Source organism: Porites lutea, chromosome 10 (genome assembly GCF_958299795.1).
Source record: "Porites lutea chromosome 10, jaPorLute2.1, whole genome shotgun sequence".
Lineage (NCBI taxonomy): Eukaryota > Metazoa > Cnidaria > Anthozoa > Scleractinia > Poritidae > Porites > Porites lutea.
In genome coordinates, this window is record NC_133210.1 from 1771990 (window position 1) to 1791769 (window position 19780).

Here is a 19780-nt window from a genome sequence, read left to right on the forward strand (position 1 = left end):
CTCAGCGGTGTATCAGTGTTTGCTGCAATGAAAACCATAAAATTCGTCGTTTTCACATTACCCTCAATAGACCTTGTTAACCCCCAAATTTTGAAATTTTGCATAAGAATTGCCTTGCATTTCTCTTGGAATGACTTTAATACCCAGGAGAAATCGAAAACAAAAGGCGGTTGTGACAATGTAACATCGACCCAAGGGAGGTTTTGTGTCCAGCGATTTTAGTGAAGACAAGGGCTTGTGGGCGTTGCTCACTCTCGAGGGCTCACAAAACCTCTCTCAGGTCGATCTTATTTTGTATTTAAACGCTTTTGATTTTTTTTTTGCAGGAGATGGGGCGGGGGGGGGGGGGGGTAACCAAGGTGCATTATTGGCAATGTGAAAATGATGAATAGACCAATAGACTTTTTTAGCTTGCCTATTTTGTTTTTTCCAATAATGACTATAGCTACGTGATGTTCTCTAGGGAATATGTCTTTTGTCTTTTCTTGAACTATGCATACATATGCTCGTGAATTAACGTGCATGGGACGACATTTGAAGAGAAACATTTTCTCTAGGGTAACATCAAGTGGTCTGAAATGGGAAAACAAAACTTACTGGCTAAAGGTCTATTTCGATAAATTCATAAAATTCATACTTGGCTGTGAGGTTTAAGGGAATATAGTAATTAAGAAATGCGTCATCTTATCCCTGGACCTTAAGGTCATTTCCTTTGTTTTTGTTTTTTTTTCCAAGCCTCGCAGCTAAGTTTGAATTTTACATGGAAATTGATCCATTGGCTTGGATAAGTGGATAACTTGAAGCCACCCTAATGCCCTGGTAACACATTCCTCAGCCCCTCATAACGTCGCCTAAGAAATATAAAATAAAACATTCATGTTTCGATTCCATGTGGTTAAAGAAAGATTTTTTCACTGTTGGGTTACGCAAAAGATATAGGCGTATTACAATAGGCCCGTATTACGCTGCGTACAGTGTAAAACGTACATTAATCTCGCCATTATTGACTTCCAGAGAGATGGAAATTCAAAGTTAGGTACTGGTAAATCACTTTTTTGATTTTGAAAATGGTTCATTGAGGCAATATGAAATTAGTATGCACATATACCTACATAATGGAATGATAAAGGCGCCTCAGTGAAAAAGGATTCTGAATAAAAGAAAAATAAAGGGAACTTAAAATAAAAAAAAATAAAAAGATGCGTCTCCTTGAGGGACACAAACCAAAGCTTCCCAAACTATGATTTATTGTGGCTTGCTTACCCACTGTGCCCAATTATAAGGTTAAAAGTTTCGTTTTGAGTTTTTCTGTGAAAACATTTTCCGTGTGTTTTGGCCCATAGATACTTTAACTTTTACTTGTGGGTGGGAGGCCGAGTATACCCCTGGCATTTCCAGGAGGATACGCACGGTACGCACATGCATACCTGTAAAAAGTCGAGGGTAAAGAAGTGAAATTTTTTATGCCTCGTAGTTTAAAGGACGTGAAAATAAACACACGATGGTCAATTATTCTTACTATGGTCAAGCTTGAGTGCGGTTCCAGTGAAATTCATCCACATTGAGCAAGTTGGAAATAAACGCAATAAAGTTTGCAACAACCTGAATTCGTTTTAATAGGGGCAGGAAAATTGGTGAGGTAAGCGTACCTCTGAAAAAATCCTGGCTACACCTCTTTTTTTTTCTGTTAATTTTATCCCTAATAATCCAGTACCGTTGCGATGAATTTTTCCCGCAAATTACCCCGTGTTAGAATTTAAATCTGGCTCCAACTTAAAGATATTTAATCATAACTCTGTTTCAGTATAAGTAACATTAGTCTTACACAGTAAATTTCGTAAGTTGATATAGTACCCTTTGAAGCATACCTGAAATTACAGACATGTACGAGTAAATAGAGGTCAACTTTTTAAGAAATAAAGTGATTTTTTCCAAGTCTCGGAATCTAGAAACTTTGTTATTATAGGCGTTTACTTACAATGTTCTTGCCTAGCCTTTTCCTTTCTTCAAAGGTGACGTGTGCGCATTTGAAATGAAAGGAAAATAATTGTAGCTTAAATGTAAAAGCAATTTAAAATCCTAAATAAGGTAATACATTGCTTTTCTCTTATTGGCCATGCCCTGGATGTGAATGCTTATTAAATGGATAGCATATTTTTGTCGGATTCGAAAGCTAATATGCAGTTGTGACACGTAGATATATCTTTTTTAGCAACTACGATAATTTGCAGTCTGTCTACTTTGAGTTTGAAATGTTAATTAGAAGTAGAAAAGATACAGAAGTTTTAGCTTTAAGACACCATATAGTGTTTCTTTATTATATACCAGTAATTTCAGTTATTTAATTATTGGACTGTCCAGGAGCAATCCTGGAATTTCATGATACCTGGAGGTTAATACCGGATATATGTACAGCTTTTTTCCCTGTAGAGACTTTTTTGCATTTGAAACAGCCGCTGTGCTATTTGTAAACTTGACGCTGTAATAGCTACAGCATCAGACAAAAATTTGCGTGCTAGCAAGCTCTCCATTTATGGCGAGCGAAGCCGCACTCGCGTCTCCTTTCGCAAGCTGCTCTCGCGTGACTTCTCGCGACTCCTCCAATGGTTAGCTTGCTAGCCGAGCTAGACAAATATCACTGGACCAACCTCGTGTTGGGACGCTTCCACGGAACGCCTCTGCGCGGCGCCTTCTGTTCCTCCCTTTGGGAGGGCGAAAGGACAATAATGTCGGGTGTCCCAACCATGATTTTGACTGATACAATAGTTTTCTATTGATTTTTTTAAATCGATTTTTGAGAAACGAGTAGAGACCTTAAGATCGAGGTTTTTCGCATTTCCCGCGAACCGCAAACGCCAAGAAGTCACGTGACCAGGACCTTGCTGTCAGGTTTGCGGTTTGAGGTTCACGTTTGTACGGCTAGATCACTCTCTAGAGGTAAGTGGTTTACCGCAAGGTTTTTCTCTGTGTAAAACATCACAATCCCACTTTTGAGATAAATACTCCTTTTCAGAGTTCTTTCGCTAATTAATTATTGAACTATTTTTCATAGAAACGTAACTTTGAAGACGATTTCTCATCGACAATAGAAGTGAACGAATGAATAAAAACAAACATGGCAGCCGCGAATCTTAAGTCCTAAATATGGGCAGACGGATAACGTGAAACCGCAAAACGCAAACCGCGGATTGCCGCTTGCGGTAAGATGGCTAAACTTCGATCTTATGGTCTCAAGTATTCATTGTTTTCAGTCACTTTCTTGAAATTTAATTTTCTTCAGACAAAGATTAAAAAACTTTTCTCATTTACTAACTGACAGCAATCTTATATGAGGGCGCAGATCACCTTCCAGATCGGAATTTAAAAAAACAAACGAACACACAATGGAAACAATATTTGGAAAGGGAAGTGAGAGTCAGAAGAAGACGATTCAGATCAATCTGTAATAAAAGTTGCTAGGTCAACGCTAAGCCGGGATAAACCCCTAATTAAAGGAGCACAATGTCACCCTAATATACATGACAGAGAAGGTCATTCTTTCTTTCACGAACAACTGAAACACCCAAAGCAATTTGATTTAAATTTAACTGAAAAGTATTTTGTAAGTCTTATCGATCGTCTAAGACCGTTTTATTCTAAAGAAAACATTAATTTACTTTCTTTTTTGAGGGTGGTGTAATGTATACTCTAAGGAACAAAAATAGGAAATAGGGCTTGTTATTTTATTGCTAAAAAAAGTTAAGATGACAATACTCAATATGAACGAACCGCTTTTGACATTTAGTTGCATATGGGATAAGATCCCCTCTTGGAGTTTCGCCTTGGTATATATATTTTCTTCGATATAGTAAAAAGGAAATCTCGACTTGTTAGTTAAATACGCCTTCTTTGCAGGCTCGGTGAATCACAAAAATTTGCGTGGTTAAAATATATAAGCTTATTAATGTGTCATTCAGATTCTACTTTGTGGGATCGAGGGTTGTCTATTTAGGGTGTTCGCCCAAGGGCATACTGTTGATCAACATGAACATTTCACAAGTTTCCAGCAAACGAAAACAGCAATTATCTATCTGAGATCTTCTGAGTAAACCTATTTTGTACTGCTCCTATGTTTGATTGTTCTCTTATTTGGATTTTTCTCTTATTTGGATAAGAGCAAGAGACTATAAAGGGGACAGAGAGGGCATCCCCCATATACACCCTATTCCATAGGTAATTCGTCTCGAGTTATTTTTAACACCACAGATCTCAAGGGGGATTAGACAACAGCCAATCACATAGCGCGAATGTGTTCCGCGTGGATGACCCACGCTGAGAGCCACGCGTCCTTCACGAAATGACGCAGAACAAAATGGGGTAAGACGTGGAGAGCGATTTTGCTATTCCTTTTGTCGACGAAAACGACTACAGCGAGATTTCTGCGAAAGCTGTGTCAGCGAAACCGAAATTAAAAAAGAATCGCCCTTCCTCTCTTGTATAGAGCTAACAGTAGAGCAGGGAAATCCTTAACACACTGAATATTCTCTCAGGATCATTTATAATTTACAGTTTGAAGAGAGCAATTTCTGGTTTGATGTTTATTTTTTTCAGTCTTTATAGCGATTATTCCTACCCACTTACTTTGTCAATTGTAGGCGAACCCTCCTAAAGCTGAATTTCAAGGGACCATATTCAAGCTCAGAAAGAGAACTAAAATTTCGTCGTTGCTTATTTACGTCCTCCATAAAACGCGAAATTAGGCATTTTCACGTCGTAGTCGTGCAAAAACCGGAAAGAAATGAACAAAAAAGTGTGTTGCACGTGCGAAGTTGTTGTTTTGCTAACTAAACCTATTGTTTTTTGACGTTCTGGTTGTCGTCCGCGTCGTTGGATCTTAAACTCCCTAAATTGTACAAACGACCGATTTCAATAGACCGGCGAAATTTCTCATTTTATTAAAGCACTGAGGTTACGACAACTTCGAGTTAAACTGATTTCAGGGGTTGTCAAAGAGTCCAGCGATTCCTTTTTCCCAGGTGAGCGCCGACTCATTTCGCTTCAATATTCAGGAATGCTCTCGATCTTTTTACGCTTTCATTGCCTCTCGCCCGACATGTTTTGCACGGCGGTTGGTCATGCGAAACCTCTACGAAACATCCACTCCTCGCGCGAGGTAACTTTATCCCGATTCTAAAAATACCTCGAGACGAATTACCTATGGAATAGGGTGTATATGGGGGATGCCCTCTCTGTCCCCTTTATAGTCTCTTGATAAGAGACAATGCAAGTGAAGAAATGCTGCAAAGCAAGAAAAATGATCACCCCGCTTACAGAATTCGAAATACACTAAAAAATAACATATGGCCTCTCATTTCATTGGATCTGAAACCCCGTGCAAAGCTAAGTAACATCTAACAATGTTGCCGGTGTACGTGCAAGCGGACGTAACAACTCCCAACCATCACCGCTTGTGTCTGTTGCACGGGCCTTCAGTTAAGGTGTACCATCGATAAGCGCTACATAAAAAGGTGCATGCAATAAATAAATGAATAATACCGGTAATGATAATGATAATAATAATGATAATACTACTACTACTACTACTACTACTACTACTACTACTACTACTACTACTACTACTACTACTACTACTACTACTACTACTACTACTACTACTAATAATAATAATAATAATAGTAATAATAATAATAATAATAACCTTTTATTGATAATAAAACTAACTATCAAAACCTATTTACAATTAATTTCGCTGAAGAAGAAAAAATATATATGTATTTAGTCAAAGCACTATTTACAAGTCATTTTATTTCATAAGCTCCTGTTCATTTCGATTAAAAAATTTTTAACAATAACAATAATAATAATAATAACAATAAAACATTCATTCAACCGGCCTAAAAAGCAATGAGCAACCAGCTCTTTGATTGTTATGCTGAAGTATATCCCTGGGCCTTCATGCGCAAGCCTCTCTCAGTGGGTTATAATGGTGTTGGATAACGGGCTTCTCTGATTCCCTCCCATCCCCCCCCCCCCACCACCACTCACCCTGACCTGCCTTGAGAAGCTCGTTGAATGTCTTTTCTTGTTCCCAAACAAAAGCTTCCACCATGTTTGTATACCACATACTAGTCCAATCTTGTTGACCAACTGCATAACACAACAATACGTGCTCCTGATAACACAAATTGTCAATAGAATCTACATAGCAGCAGAGTTTTATGAGTTTTGAACTGGTTCAAACTTATTAAAGCGCAGGCATCAGCTGAGGCATCAATGCTCAGGGGCACCCAATGGATCTGTTCCTCAAAATATCTGTTCTCCAGGGAAATTTTTGTTGGCTGGGAGATTTGGAAAAAATAATATGTCCTTGGAAGGAAAGTGTTGTTGGGAAATAGACAATTCATGGTGTCTGAAGGGATTTGATGTCTAGAACAGCTGCTATGTACTATTGTCAGAACCCCCCCCCCCCCCCCCACGGAAGAGGCGAATGTCGCCCTTGGGCCACACCCAATTTCCTATCGAAACCCCCCCTCCACCACTGAGGGGCTGAATTATGCCTTGTGACCACACCCAAACTTGGCCAGTAATGTCTGGACATACGTTTGCTGGGAGACTTCGCAGTAAGTCAGGTTGCAGGTTGTAGGTGCATCTTAGCTTGTATTCCGTTGTTGCTCACTATTTTTAAATCATTTGAAAGATTTTCTTGCCTGGCTGCCAAGGTGATGGTGATGGTTGCTTCAAGTGCCTTCATGTGCCCTATCTTTTCAGAAATTAAGATATAGCCAGGGAGACTTTGCAGTGAAACACCTGGCCTCAGTTTTTCAAAATATGGAAGCACTATCCACTGGATAAATCAGTATGCAGTGGATAAGTATTAGGAAAACCAATTACACTATCCAGCAGATAGAGATTTATCTGCTGGATAGTGTGATCTACTGTTTGATCATCTTGGACCTGGCATACTCTAGAATGAATTTCCTTGGGTGCCCGAGAATTTTCAGGCACTATTGTCTGTTTTGGTTAGGTCTTTATAGTGATCCACGAGAAAAGTGTCAGACACCTTCCAAAAACTGAACATTTTGCCTCCACCAAACAACCAAACACTAAGAACAACACTTGGAGGTATTCAAAGGTGAGTCAATCAGAAAGGCCATTAAAACACTCTATTAACCCAAACTGATTATCATTGTTACAGCCTTTGTGACGCCTTTGGGGTAGTAGGGCCATCTAAGTAAAGCCATTATACACGCATACAAAATAGAGAGAGAAACAAAAACAAAAACAAGTAATAAGTATACATTATAGTGCAACTTGTAAACAAACCCAGCCTAACAGAACAAACTAAAAACTAAATTTAGACAAAATAAGTCCATGCAGAGCCTGGGGGTTTCTCTCCTGTATCAGTAGCAATAATTTCATGGCGGTTTTCAAAAAAAGCAATTAGAATAATGAAATGCAAACATTAGTAGCAGGGTATGAAAAGGATTGTGTTGTTAGCTGAAAGCAAGTGCATCTTGCAATTCTTTAATGGTTTTGGAAATTCACTAGATCAGGTACTTGCTCATCAAATGATCAAATGACTAATACAGAAAATAAAGAATACATGTAACACAACTTCTTCTGGTCCAATTGTAGTGAGCAAGCTCAATGGTAAATAAAAGAGTAATATTAATTTTTTCCTTTCACAACCTCGGCCCTCCTGACATCTCCCTCCTCTCGGCACTATCTTCTCAAAATACTGGTTAATAGAAAAAAAGGGATGCATGTATTAACCAGGTCATAATAACATCTAACCAATCACAGTGAGGCCTGCTGTTGTTTTTCCTCAAATGTGTTAGGAGATTCATAATAAATTGTAACTAAGTTGACATGCTTGTACATCGCTTTACAGTGGTAACTAACAGTTCATCTCCAATTGCGATTAACATGTATGTCTGTCCCGATGATATTCTCTAGCACATCTCTGTGAATTGTTGCAAAACAAGCTTTGAAGTGTATTTGTTTATTTCTCTCTTCTACACTTCCAAGACTAAGAGGTATGGTGCTCTTCACCTTCCATTCACTTGTTTCAAAATCAAACATTTCAACAGACATTTCTCTGGCTGCAACTTGATTGTCAGTATTCTTTGATCCACCAATAACATACAAAGCTCCTTTAAAGCAGACCATGCTTGCAGAATGACGAGGTACTTGGAGACTCACCATCAGATGCCACTCATTGGTTGAAGGGGTGTAAACCTCACATGTGTTAAGCAGTATAGATCTAAGTTCTCTCATTTGAATTCCACCTGCTACATAGATCTTGTCATTCATGGCTGCTCCAAATGCATCATGCCTTGCCTCATTCAAAGGCGCAACCTCTTCAAAACTCACATTGCTTGGATCAAACTTCTCCACTTTAGTAATTCCAGTAGCTGTGGAATTTTCCCGATCAGTGCCACCTACAATGTAGAGGTGAGGCCCATTTGCTATGCCACAAGCTCCCCATCGATTTCTAGAGTCCTCATCTCCTTTTACTTTCCAAAAATTTTCATCAGGATCATATGCAAAAACTGTGCTCTCCGGGATATCGGCATCATTGGTTAATGCATACAAATATGAATAACCACTCAGCACGGAGAGGCTAGAAAATTGCTCATCATATCCAAAGTCTGTTTGAATTGAGCCCCAACAGTTTGTGGAGGGCACATAGTATTCTATAACATGTACGTCTGAGGAGAAATGTACTTCCTGCTTACTAAATATGTAAACTTTCTCCCTGTACTGTATGGCAGCATGGTTTTGATGTTCAAAAGTCATCTTTCCAATCTGATACCACGCGTCTACATGGGGAAGATAACACAAAGCCCTCCTACCCCCACATACAAAAATTCCTTCCACCTGCACCTTCAGGCAATTTCTTGGTCCTTTGGTAAGACTTTCTTCTGTAGGAATAATAATTGACTCCATGGACCCCAGCAAATAGTTTAGGCAGTCATTATTTCTAGTTACAAGTTCTTCCTTCACTACGTCCCTCAATAAAAAGTTGTGTGGTATGGATCTTAGGCGGATGTGGCGCAGTAAATCTAGAAAAAATCCTTCCCTTTCACTTCTGTTGTAAGATACCCACTTAACAATTCCCTCGAATACCTCTTTCTCGGAACTGACTTTTATGTCATCACTAGACACCCATTCCATGACTTGCTTTATTTCAAGGTTCAGAAAATCTTCTGTATCCATCACAGCAGTGAAATTTGAATGAATCACCGTGCGACATGCTCGTTTTAGCTCTTCGCAATGATACTTGTCAGCATAATAATAGTTGCAAACACAGTTCTCAAGTGTCAACTTCCCCTTTAAAACAGCAACAGCCAATGTTTTTAACCCTGGTAGAAGCAGATAATTCGCCGTGGCAATTAACTTGTGGCAGTTTTCCTCGGTGACGGAAGCATTTCCAGTATAGATGTATTGTAGCACGTCTTCCATGACAGAAGCAGTCGCCTCTTCAAGCTTGATTTCGATTCGTTGTTCGTTGCTTTCTATCATGTTGCTTTCCCAAAGTGAAAGAAAAAACGGGCTTGCTGCAGCTAGCACAACCTTGTGAGCTTTGAATTCTTTGCCTTTTACCGCAACTCTTACATCGCAGAAGGTTTCTTTTGTTCTCAGGGCTTCAAAACGCTCAAAAAGCTGGTCACGATGTTTCGCAGGATCTGCCGCGATCGGCTTCGATAAGTCAGCCATGTTGGTCAAGCAAAGTCTGAGAAAGGATGGGCGTGACGTCACGGCTCCAAGGCCGAGGAGGTCTTGTGAGCCTCTGACTGCCCTTCACTGAAACTTACATCCCGTTCGTCACGCATTCATTTCTGTGGGGGAGAAATGAATGCGTGACGAACGAACCCCAAAGGACAACTGCGGGGAGGCTAAAAAGGATAAAGTTCGTCACAATATTCTGCAGGATCTTCTCACATGAGCCTAAGATGTAAATGTGACAAGTCAGTCATGTTGAAACAGCGAAATGTAGCCTCGATTTCGAAAAACATCCGTCCTCAGATACCGAGGGGCAGTCAGTCTAGTTACACATTATTTTTATGGAGGAATTGTCGTATATGCTTACCCAATATTTTGTTTCCTGTGTTCATGTTGGCTTTTATTTTTCACTGCCGCTCATTTTCACCTTTCTGGCCGCTAACATTTCTCATTTTCTCACCGCCGCTTTAAATTTCCAAATTTTCTTCCTACGAAATTCGTCTCCTTTGTTTTCAATAACTCACTCTAGCTCTTTCTCTGTTATCCACGTTAGTGTAAATACAAAAAATAACGCCGAAAAAGACACGACTTTGTTGTTGTTTGTTCTTTCTAAAAGTCCGGGCGGCCATGTGGTTTCCTTCCAAATAAAACCTTGAGTTGCATTTGCGTTGCCATACCTGTTGATTGAGTTATTTTACATTGGTATGCCTGTGGTGCGGAGGGACGGTCGGGCGGTCGGTGTACGGTCACGTGATTACCAAATTTTCTCGGAAGGATAGATTACCACATTTCCTTAACTATGGGCCTCCACCCTCGATCACTGTTTTACAACGACAATTTCACTGTTAGATTGACCGACTCCCCAGTTAGTGATCGTTCCGATACACAGTTTCTCGGTCGGGTCGTAAGATATATAAGCTCGTAGTCCAACAAACTATGCTTAAATATTCGTTGAAAAAGTTTCTTTGTTCATTCGGTGTACTTCAGGGCTAAAAGTGAGTGGAACTGTCGTGCAGTATTAACTCAGCAGTTAACTGCTTGGGTTTGTGTCAGAAACGACCGTTTCCATTTCATTTTATCGACTATGAGCTAAATTTATCTGTCATGGGAGGTTTGTAACCGTTCCGGGCGGAAAAGGGAAGTTTTTCACTGTTATTATATCGGTGCAGTTAAGTAACCTATATATTTTCGTTGCTATTTGTATGAGAGAAAGATTTCCATACTGCGTTAGAGTAAAACATCTCACACACCCCAGGCACTTACACAATTAGCGGCCTGTGTACTAGCCAACAAGTAGTCAACGAGATATTATGCGTATGAGGCTGCGTGGTAATCTTTCTATGAATTTACTGAATTGATAACTCAGACAAAATAAGACATCCTTTACAGTCTTTTATTAATTTGAAATAAAATTAGGCAGAATTTTGAGAAAAGCATATTTACCATACCACCATTTTTTTGGACACAATATTACATTAGCTTCAGCGAAGGCCTTGTTAAGTATGTCTCATTATTCTTTACGACCAAGTCTTCTCGGCAACGATCAGTACTTTTTATCTACTTTTTTTATCTGTTATCAAGAACTACCTTATTATAGGAAATTAACGATGCACTTTATTAACGCGATTTTAAAAAACATCGCGTTAATTTAATACATCTTAATTTACGTCGACGGTTAATTTAAATCACACCCGGGGGATACTCCTGGGAATTCTTGGTGGGGGTGTGCCGCCAAGTTTTCCAAATCCTGACCCTATTTCAGATCAAAAATGTTACTTTCAACACCCGTTTTCAGATCAGACCTCTAAAATCCACACCCATTTTCAGACCTGGCCTTTAGGCAGAAAATACGTTATCATTACTTAGAGCGCAAACAAAACAATTCTTAAATCTATTTCGAATTCACATAGTTCTCTTTCTTTCTTTCCTATTTGGAATTGAAACGATAAATACGTGCATACACTCCCGTAGTTCCCTCGAAAGCCATACCCGATTTCAGACCAAATAATGCACAAAAACCCTAACCGACGGGGCGGCACATACCTATTTAGCTTATATAAGGGAGTACCCCCCCCCCCCCCCCCCCCGCAGGAAATCACACTACTTTTTTTTTTGCGAGAAACTTCCGAAGTTCGTTTCAAACACTTCCAATCACGGAAATTCGCCGAAGGCATCGATGAATTTTCCGCCCTACAGAACAGTTTTGAAAATAATTCATTATTAAGATTCCCCAGACACGTTATTCATTTTGACGTTGAATTAACAAAAAAAAAAAGAAATAAAAATGTTGCTCCAAAAAACTAGCCCTTACAATCACTCATCCCGCGGTTCACCCAAATTGTAGCAGTTAACGTGTAGAAATGATGATTCGAACTTCACTAGTGCAGTCCAGTTCCACCTCCTCCTCCCTATTTCTTAATGACTCGCCCTATCTCATCGTTTACGTCTATGTTTAAGAAAAGAAAACAATAAGGTCTTTAAGGAACAGGTTAAGTTTATTTCCAAGGTTATGTTACTACTACGTTACCCATCCAATTTTAACTTAATTTAAAGGATTATTAATCGTTCTGCTTGCAAACGTCACTGAGAGAACGGAAGCCACCTAAAAAGATTAAAAAGAATTTCGTTTAGTCCAGAGACTACTTTAGGGTGGATTCATCTGCAACATACGCGTATCTGTCGCAATTTGTCCACTGGAATTTTTTGATCTTTTAAATTTTATTACGCGAATGTTGCAAATGAATCCAAAAGTTAATTCGCATTTGCCCGTTCTCGCCAAACAAAGGGAGCTAAAGCCGCGAAGACGACGAGGGCAGTGAAATGACGTCGCTAAAAAAAAAGAACTCATTTGCGTTCTCTCAAACTTTATCTCGTCTATTTGGACCCGCTCAATTTATCAAATGTAGGTGACTTTTCCTGGAGTTGAATTCTCAAGGACTTTATCCATGTTCAAAAAGAGAAAGGAAAATTTGTTGTTGTATATGTCCACGTCCTCCATAAACGACACATTAGGGCCATTTATACGATATATAAAATATAAAAATAAGACGCGTCTTACATAAGACGATCATGTCTTATATAAGACAAGAACAGCTCGTATAAATGGTTCCCGTCTTATTTCTGTTCCTGACTCGTTTTCATGTGAATGTTGCCCGCAGCAACGACAATCCAACGTAGCGCGCCAAAAATTAACGCATGCGTACTTTGCGTTCGCGTCTCATGTAAGACGCGAAGGTCATTTATACGAAGTTTTTCTCGTCTTAGCTAAGACGCGTCTTATCTAAGAACAGGTGTTAAGGGCTGTTCGAAAATAAGACGCGTCTTAGCTAAGCCGCGTCTTATTTTAGGCGAAAGGTGCCGTTTATACGGAAAGTTCGCTTCTTATTTAAGACGCGTCCTATGTAAGACGCGTCTTATTTTTCCTCGTATAAATGGCCCTATTAAGGGGTTTTAACTTCCTAGTCGTGCAGTGGACGTCAAAGAAATGTACTAAAAAGCGTGATGCACGTGCAGAGCTGTTGTTTTGCTCATAACCAATTGTCAATGCAAATGAATCCACCCAAAAGCCGAAGAGGCTGGGTACGAGATTACCCTAACTAAATTGAAAAGGCTTTGAAAAAACTCCTCCTGCTATAAACTTTAGCTTCTTAGGTTTTCCGGAATTTTCTTTAAAGCCATGCAACCTCTCTTGGTGTACTGACTTACACTGTACTTTTTTTTTGTCGGAGTGTGTGTGTGCTTACAACTAGCACTGAGTGTTTAAAAATTGCATTGTTTAGTTGCTAAGTTTTTAGACTTAATAAAACCATAATCACAAAAGGTGAGATTTTGACTGCAAAGGAAGTTTGTTTTAATGAAAAGAATCAACCTTGTATTGATCTATTTATTAAATTTTGTTACTTTGCCCAGCCAGGATAGCTGCATATTCACTCTAGCCTGCTTAGCGGTCGTAGAAAGGGGATAGGAGATAGGGAGAAAGAGGAAAGTGGGGGGGGGGGAATTGGGGTGAAAGGGAAAGGGACCCTCCTTTCCCTTTTTCCCACTTTCGCGCTTTTCTCTCCCCCCCCCCCCCCCACCTTCCCCTTTTTGCGCCTGCCACGCATACTAATTTCACTCATGCCAGCGTTTTATCATCTAGTGATACAGTCCATCCAGACACAGAAATTTGGCCGCGTCATCATTCTTACCTCTTAATGTCTCCAAGAGTTAAAGAGGAGAAAGAGGCATTTACGAGAGAAAGGATCGTCCGTACACAAAATATGGCGCACGTCACTGGCAAGACAAAAAGGTAAAATATTGATATAAAGCTTGATATCTGCTTGCGCTTTATGATCTATAGCAAGATCCATAAAGGAACATCAATGGCTCTTGGTGATAGATAAAATACTATAATACACGTATGAGAGGTAGAACTGTACGGGGGGCACTGATTTACAATGGCAAGACGAAGGTGAGTAGACCCCTTGTAAATATTGAGATGAATCATCGTTTCGCGCACGGTAAGTACCCCCAAAATTTTCTTACTTAGTAGGGTTTATTACCCTTACAATTCTAAAAAACCACGGTCAAATAATTTGACAGATACAAGTTGGCTTTGATGGCCTTAAATTCATAAGAGGAGATCACCCGAAGCCTCCTAGACACTTTTGCCGCAAAAGTCGCTGTTTTCTCCAGTACTCAGGAATCGGATTTCTTCGCTTGCTGATCCCACACAAATCCCACATTAGGTATATGTCACGGAATTTTAACAAACCGGTATATTTTTAGATACCTTGTAGAGTACTTTTTCTGAAAATGGAAGCCCTACTCCGTGAATGAACACATACGACGAATGAAAAAGGAAAACTTAAGTCATGATATAATAATAAATAAAAGCTCCAATTTTGTGCTGACTGGTTCGTGCGACTTAAAATATAAAGGATTGGACGTTATAAGTTCGCCCCAAAACCGTTCTAAAAATAAACCAGGCAGAAAAAACACAAGTATATGGAAGTTGCTTGCTCTGGGTTTAAAGGCTCCTGGTGAGATGATAGCTTTGAGAACTAGAGATTAATATCAAGCTGAGATACCACGTACTTTGGGTCGTCGTAGCAGGTTACTTTAAGTCCTCTATTTCTTGCGTGTTTTTTAAGCATTCTAATAGAGGCAGTGTAACAACCTTTGCGTAAACTGTAAAAAAATCAAATTTATATCGTGATATGGCATGTTGCAAAATGAGTAACAACGTAAACTTAACCTGGTAAAAGTAGCATAATTCAGTTCTGAAATGAGAATTTTAAAAAATACCATAAATGATTATAAATTATTCTGCCAGGATAAAGCATATCTTTCGTTAGAAGGAGGCGGGTGCTGCCTCCATGAAAGAGGCCAGAGATGCTTGTCAGAAAATTTGAGTTGTTTTTTATTTCTGATTTCTTCTCTTCTGCAGTTTTTCCTTAAGGAACAGCCGTCAGCTAGCAATACCTGTAAGGCTAAAAAATTTGGCGCATCATCCCAGTAAACACCTCACTGAAGTGATACCAAAATCTGCTAGTTACACCTTATAAGACGCGTATCTGCCGTTTTTATGTGAGCCGATTTTTCCCACACACATATATTCTTACTGTTTCTCACCGTTTAGGGCCGTTGTTGTGAACCACTACGATCCTGAGTTCGGAAACTTTGTTCACTTGAAGATTTGGCAGCTCGTATTTGGCAAAGAAGCTACAAAATAAAATAACGAAATTTCTTATTATATTATTAATATTATAGATAGCGTAATTATCTAGCTTATTGTGTTCTGTTCATAAGAAAGTATGTAATCCATTGAGCCCTCTCTTGGTAAAAGTAATAAAGGAAGGAAATTGGAAAGATTTGGACCGAAAAAACCTAACCAATTCCTCTACAGCCTCCTGGTTTTTTTTAAAGCCATTTCGATTGCATTATATTCAGAGGAGGTTTATAAAAAGTGGGACTTGCGAAAGTGAATCTTCGGAACGTTTCGATGTCATTTGTCCCCAGAGTTTGTCAACACCCAAAGATGTTTCAATTTTATGACCTTAGCTATTACTTTAAGGTTGAGAATTTTGAGCCTCACAGTAAATTTTAATTATTGTGATTTTTCGGAAGGTGAATCAAATTTGTGGACTCCAACATGTGGGAAAATTCCCCTACCCCTAGTTCCGTGGCCCCGGCTTAGTCAATTACAAGATTTGTAAGAACTACTTGGTCGCAGGTACGATTACCTGTCTTCCCTGTAAGGAACAGGTTTTCCATTTGAATCGACCCTGGAACCATTCAGCATTACTCTAGCAATTCCTCGAGCATGTCTTGCAAACTTTAAAAAACAAATATAAGTATTTAGTTTATTAACGTAGTTAATTAAATTACTTGACCCGCGGCTGTCTATAAACTTAAAGTATCATTGCGTGTCTATGTAGCACCTACAGGAGCTTATAAAACTCGTTAAAACTTGTACGATGACAACAACAACAAAACTTTATTTCAAGAATTTAACTTAAGTAATTACAATGACGCGCAGGTAGGAACTGCTAATCTTGGCGGGACAGAAGAACAAATTAATAGATATTACTTCTATTAAACACAGTGTTAAGGAAACGATAACTTTAAAAGTTTGAGAGAAAAATACGAGAAAAGTTTGAGAGAAAAGTACATGATGATAGTTTACCGTCGTTGACGCGAGGCCCCAGAAAGGTGTCGTATAATCACATTCACTCCAATCTGGACAGGAATTGTAGTCAATCCCATCGGAGTCTGAACGAGACAGGTTTTCATTTCCACACCAAGTCAGTCCATTCCCCAGATACCTGCAACAGGTTTTAGACGTAAAACGTACATAATTGGTAAACATTATTACGAAACTCTTGCCTACCTACAGTGTAGAGGATGAGTTGGTCTGACAGTGTCTTGTGACCACCTCTGTCAGATGAACTGATCGTGAGGCAGTCAGAGGGGGCCCAAAAGATCTCTAAGTATTGAAATGAATGGATGAGCCTGCCATCCATAGGCTATAGTATATGGTGTGGGCCAGCTAACGTGGACAGCGAAGGTGAGGCGGGTAAGGAGGTGGCGTTGCCGAGTGGTAAGAACGCTGGACTTGTAACTCAGAGGTCCCCAGTTTAAGTCCCGCCCTGACAGCTACTAGATTTGGTAGTTCCGAGTTTGAATCCTCGACCACTTTTGTAAATACCGAGCCGGCTGGTTTGCCACAGGATCTCCGGCCAGTTGGGATTCTTAAATCTGTTAAGTTTATTTCGTCTATTTTTATCTAACTTAACAAAGAATGTGTGAACACAGGCCACGCTTACAAGAAGTCGATCATTGAAAATCAAATAGACGAGGGTGTCCGTGAGAGTTTTGGCTTCGAACCTATCACTGCCGTTTACGCTCAGGAATGGAAGAATAGACTGATCCTGCAGGATAGACCCGATTTAGCAGTGAAATACTCTTTTCGACTGGACCGTGGTCTGGCCTTCCAGTTATAACCAACTGTAAACATCCCTAAAACTACTCCTTAGACTGTTCACGAGTGCTTACTGGTACGAGCGTCCATCTTCGTTTCATATGTACCGAGGGGGCGGACAAGAGAACAATGCCAAGCTCTCGATCTCGACGATCTTGAGGAAAAATAGGGGACTGCATTACTGAACAATCTAAAAGCTCCTAAAGCCGTCCTGCAATGTTATATTTTAAACAGGTGACACTAAAACAATAACCTGAAGGTGATTCTTACCCGGCCAAGGTATCTTCTAGAGTTGTATAGCGATCACCGGAATCAGAATAGACCTGCGCAACTTTGTGTGTACCAGACCAGAACAAACTCTGAAGAAAAGGCAAGGATATATTTTGAGGCTTATCTTCTTCGGAAAGAAGATGCGGCCTCAACATAGAAAAAAGGCATGATTTCAAGTGAAAACCACGTCACATAGCCAGGGTGGTTTTCTTATGACTGTGCCCCACATATGCTACCATGCAAGACGTTACCACTATGGCTTATTAGACCTTAAAGTTAGCTGATTTACTTATAACTAGTTGTGCTTTTATCCCCTCAATCGTATGTACTACACCTGTGGAATTATTTGAACGAGTAGAAAGGTAGTACGTTAGGGGCAACGTTGGGTAGGGCCCTCTAATATTCTCTCTAAATAGAATTAAACCAGCGGCAACTCTTTCCCGTTTTTAAATACACTCTAAATCAGAAAGATCTGCTTTAGACCTAAAAATAGGGCCGTTTCGGTGAATAAAATACAGTCGTATTTGTGAGTCTAATTTAGCTCCCTTAAATCAGGGCCAATACAGTCCAATTAGCTAGGGCTGATTTGGTCCCAGGGCTGAAATGGGCCCTACCGTGGGCTGGAATAGCCTTTTGATAGTAGCTTTTTTGGCCTAAATTGTGCTCAAATGGCTCCAGGAAGGGCTGAATCTGAGTTTGGCCTGCAGGGCTGAATTGACACTTTGGGGCTGAAACAGATTTTTTTAATTTTCAGTGTAGTATGCAGATGACTCAACCATCATCGCACCAGTACGGCTGTGAGTAGACTGACACTTGATAATGAGTTGAGAGGTTTTCGAGTATGGCTGTGTATTTGGGAAATATTGCCCAAACTGATTATTAGTGGTTCGCTATACCAGTCATGATCAGAAAATGGACAAGTTTTTCCTATTTCTGGGCCAAGTGTTCTCCTATACCGGTGCTATTTGCACACAAACATTGCCGGGAAAGTTTTCATTACTCCGGTACTTATCCTACTCCTTTAAATGTAAAATACTTTTTTCTGTAACTTTCAATATTATTAATTAAAAAATGTTTCTCCACCGTTTCTGATTGGCTTAATAATCGGCTAATAAAGCCAATTTCACAGTTTTAGGTGAAAACGAGGCTGGGATTGACCTTATTTAGATACAACCCTCCTCGCTTTTACCATGTCCTTATGCTAACTCGTATTTTTAAGAATAATTAAATAATAAAAGGAAAGAGGTTTGCATCAATACAAGGTCAACCACAGCCTTAATGGCTAGGGAACTAAGCCCGCAGCTGTAAAATGTTCAATTCCTGTCTTATAAGCTTAGCTAACGCTGATCAAACTTGGAAGTTGCGGCAATATACAATCGACAGAATGGCATATTGAGAAAATAAGAGCTCACTGCTATCTGAGGACGAAATAAACCGTACTGATTAAACAGTACGGAACAAATGCAAGAATACGCAAAAATATTGCTCGATGGATGCCATCTGCTTTTTGAGGCGTATCTGCAGGGAAAAAGGATCTCAGTTCATATTCTGAACTGCGCAACATGGAAATATTTTGAAGAAAGTCTAGACGAGGAGGTAAGGATGTTGAAAACTTGGAAATATTCTAGGAGGCATGTTTGCCTCGATAACACCCTCCTCGGTCGCACCATTCAATAATTGTTATTAATTACCTTGTTATCATCAGTATGGTTTACGCTCGTTGTGTTCCCTTAGGTATTATGTATTTTTTCACACTTTGCATTTATATGATTACGTCACTCGTTGTTCGCTATTCCGTATACTGCTTGCGCTTTCTAAGATATTATTTGTACTTTATGAGTTTCGAAGCTGTCATTGCCGTATACCGTTAGAAACCGTGTGTAAACGTCCCTGAACTGATTAGATTGTTTCTAAAGTTTCCGAAATAACAAATATTTCTAACACAAAACATTGTATCACAATCAGGGATAAAATACATTATCTGAGAGAAGCTCCACCCTTCTTCAACAAGACACTTGTCAGTTTTTCTAACCTTTGTAAGTTCTTGCATTCCAGTTGCATCAAAGAACGGCTGGTAATCGTCGAATGCTAGGGTACACGGATTCTTATAAGCAAAGGCTTGATGAAAGGCCTCCCAGATCTCATTACAGTCTTTCCAGTTATCTGCTTCTGGACCAATAGTATTTAACTGATACTCGTAGCATCTTCCTAGTACAATTTCTTTGATTTTTGGAGTGGAGCCCTGGCCTGCAACACTCAACTCAATGGTGTTAAGAAGAAAGAGTGATCCAACCACAAATAGGAAGCTCATCTCAGCGAGTG

General features: G+C 39.6%; 2 protein-coding genes across 2 annotated transcripts; both read right to left on the reverse strand.

Annotated features, from left to right (window-relative positions):
• Window positions 1-7905: 7905 nt before the first annotated feature.
• On the reverse strand, window positions 7906-9720 carry LOC140950850 (kelch-like protein 7). The gene has a single exon (XM_073400070.1). The coding sequence runs from the start codon at window positions 9718-9720 to the stop codon at window positions 7906-7908; it is 1815 nt and encodes a 604-aa protein (XP_073256171.1).
• A 5615-nt stretch (window positions 9721-15335) lies between these two features.
• Window positions 15336-19780, reverse strand: LOC140950851 (ADP-ribosyl cyclase/cyclic ADP-ribose hydrolase-like). Its single transcript, XM_073400071.1, has 5 exons — window positions 19491-19780; window positions 17459-17547; window positions 16394-16532; window positions 15951-16042; window positions 15336-15429 (listed from the first exon to the last, which is right to left on the reverse strand). The coding sequence occupies exons 1-5, from the start codon at window positions 19767-19769 to the stop codon at window positions 15336-15338; spliced, it is 693 nt and encodes a 230-aa protein (XP_073256172.1). The 5' UTR covers window positions 19770-19780.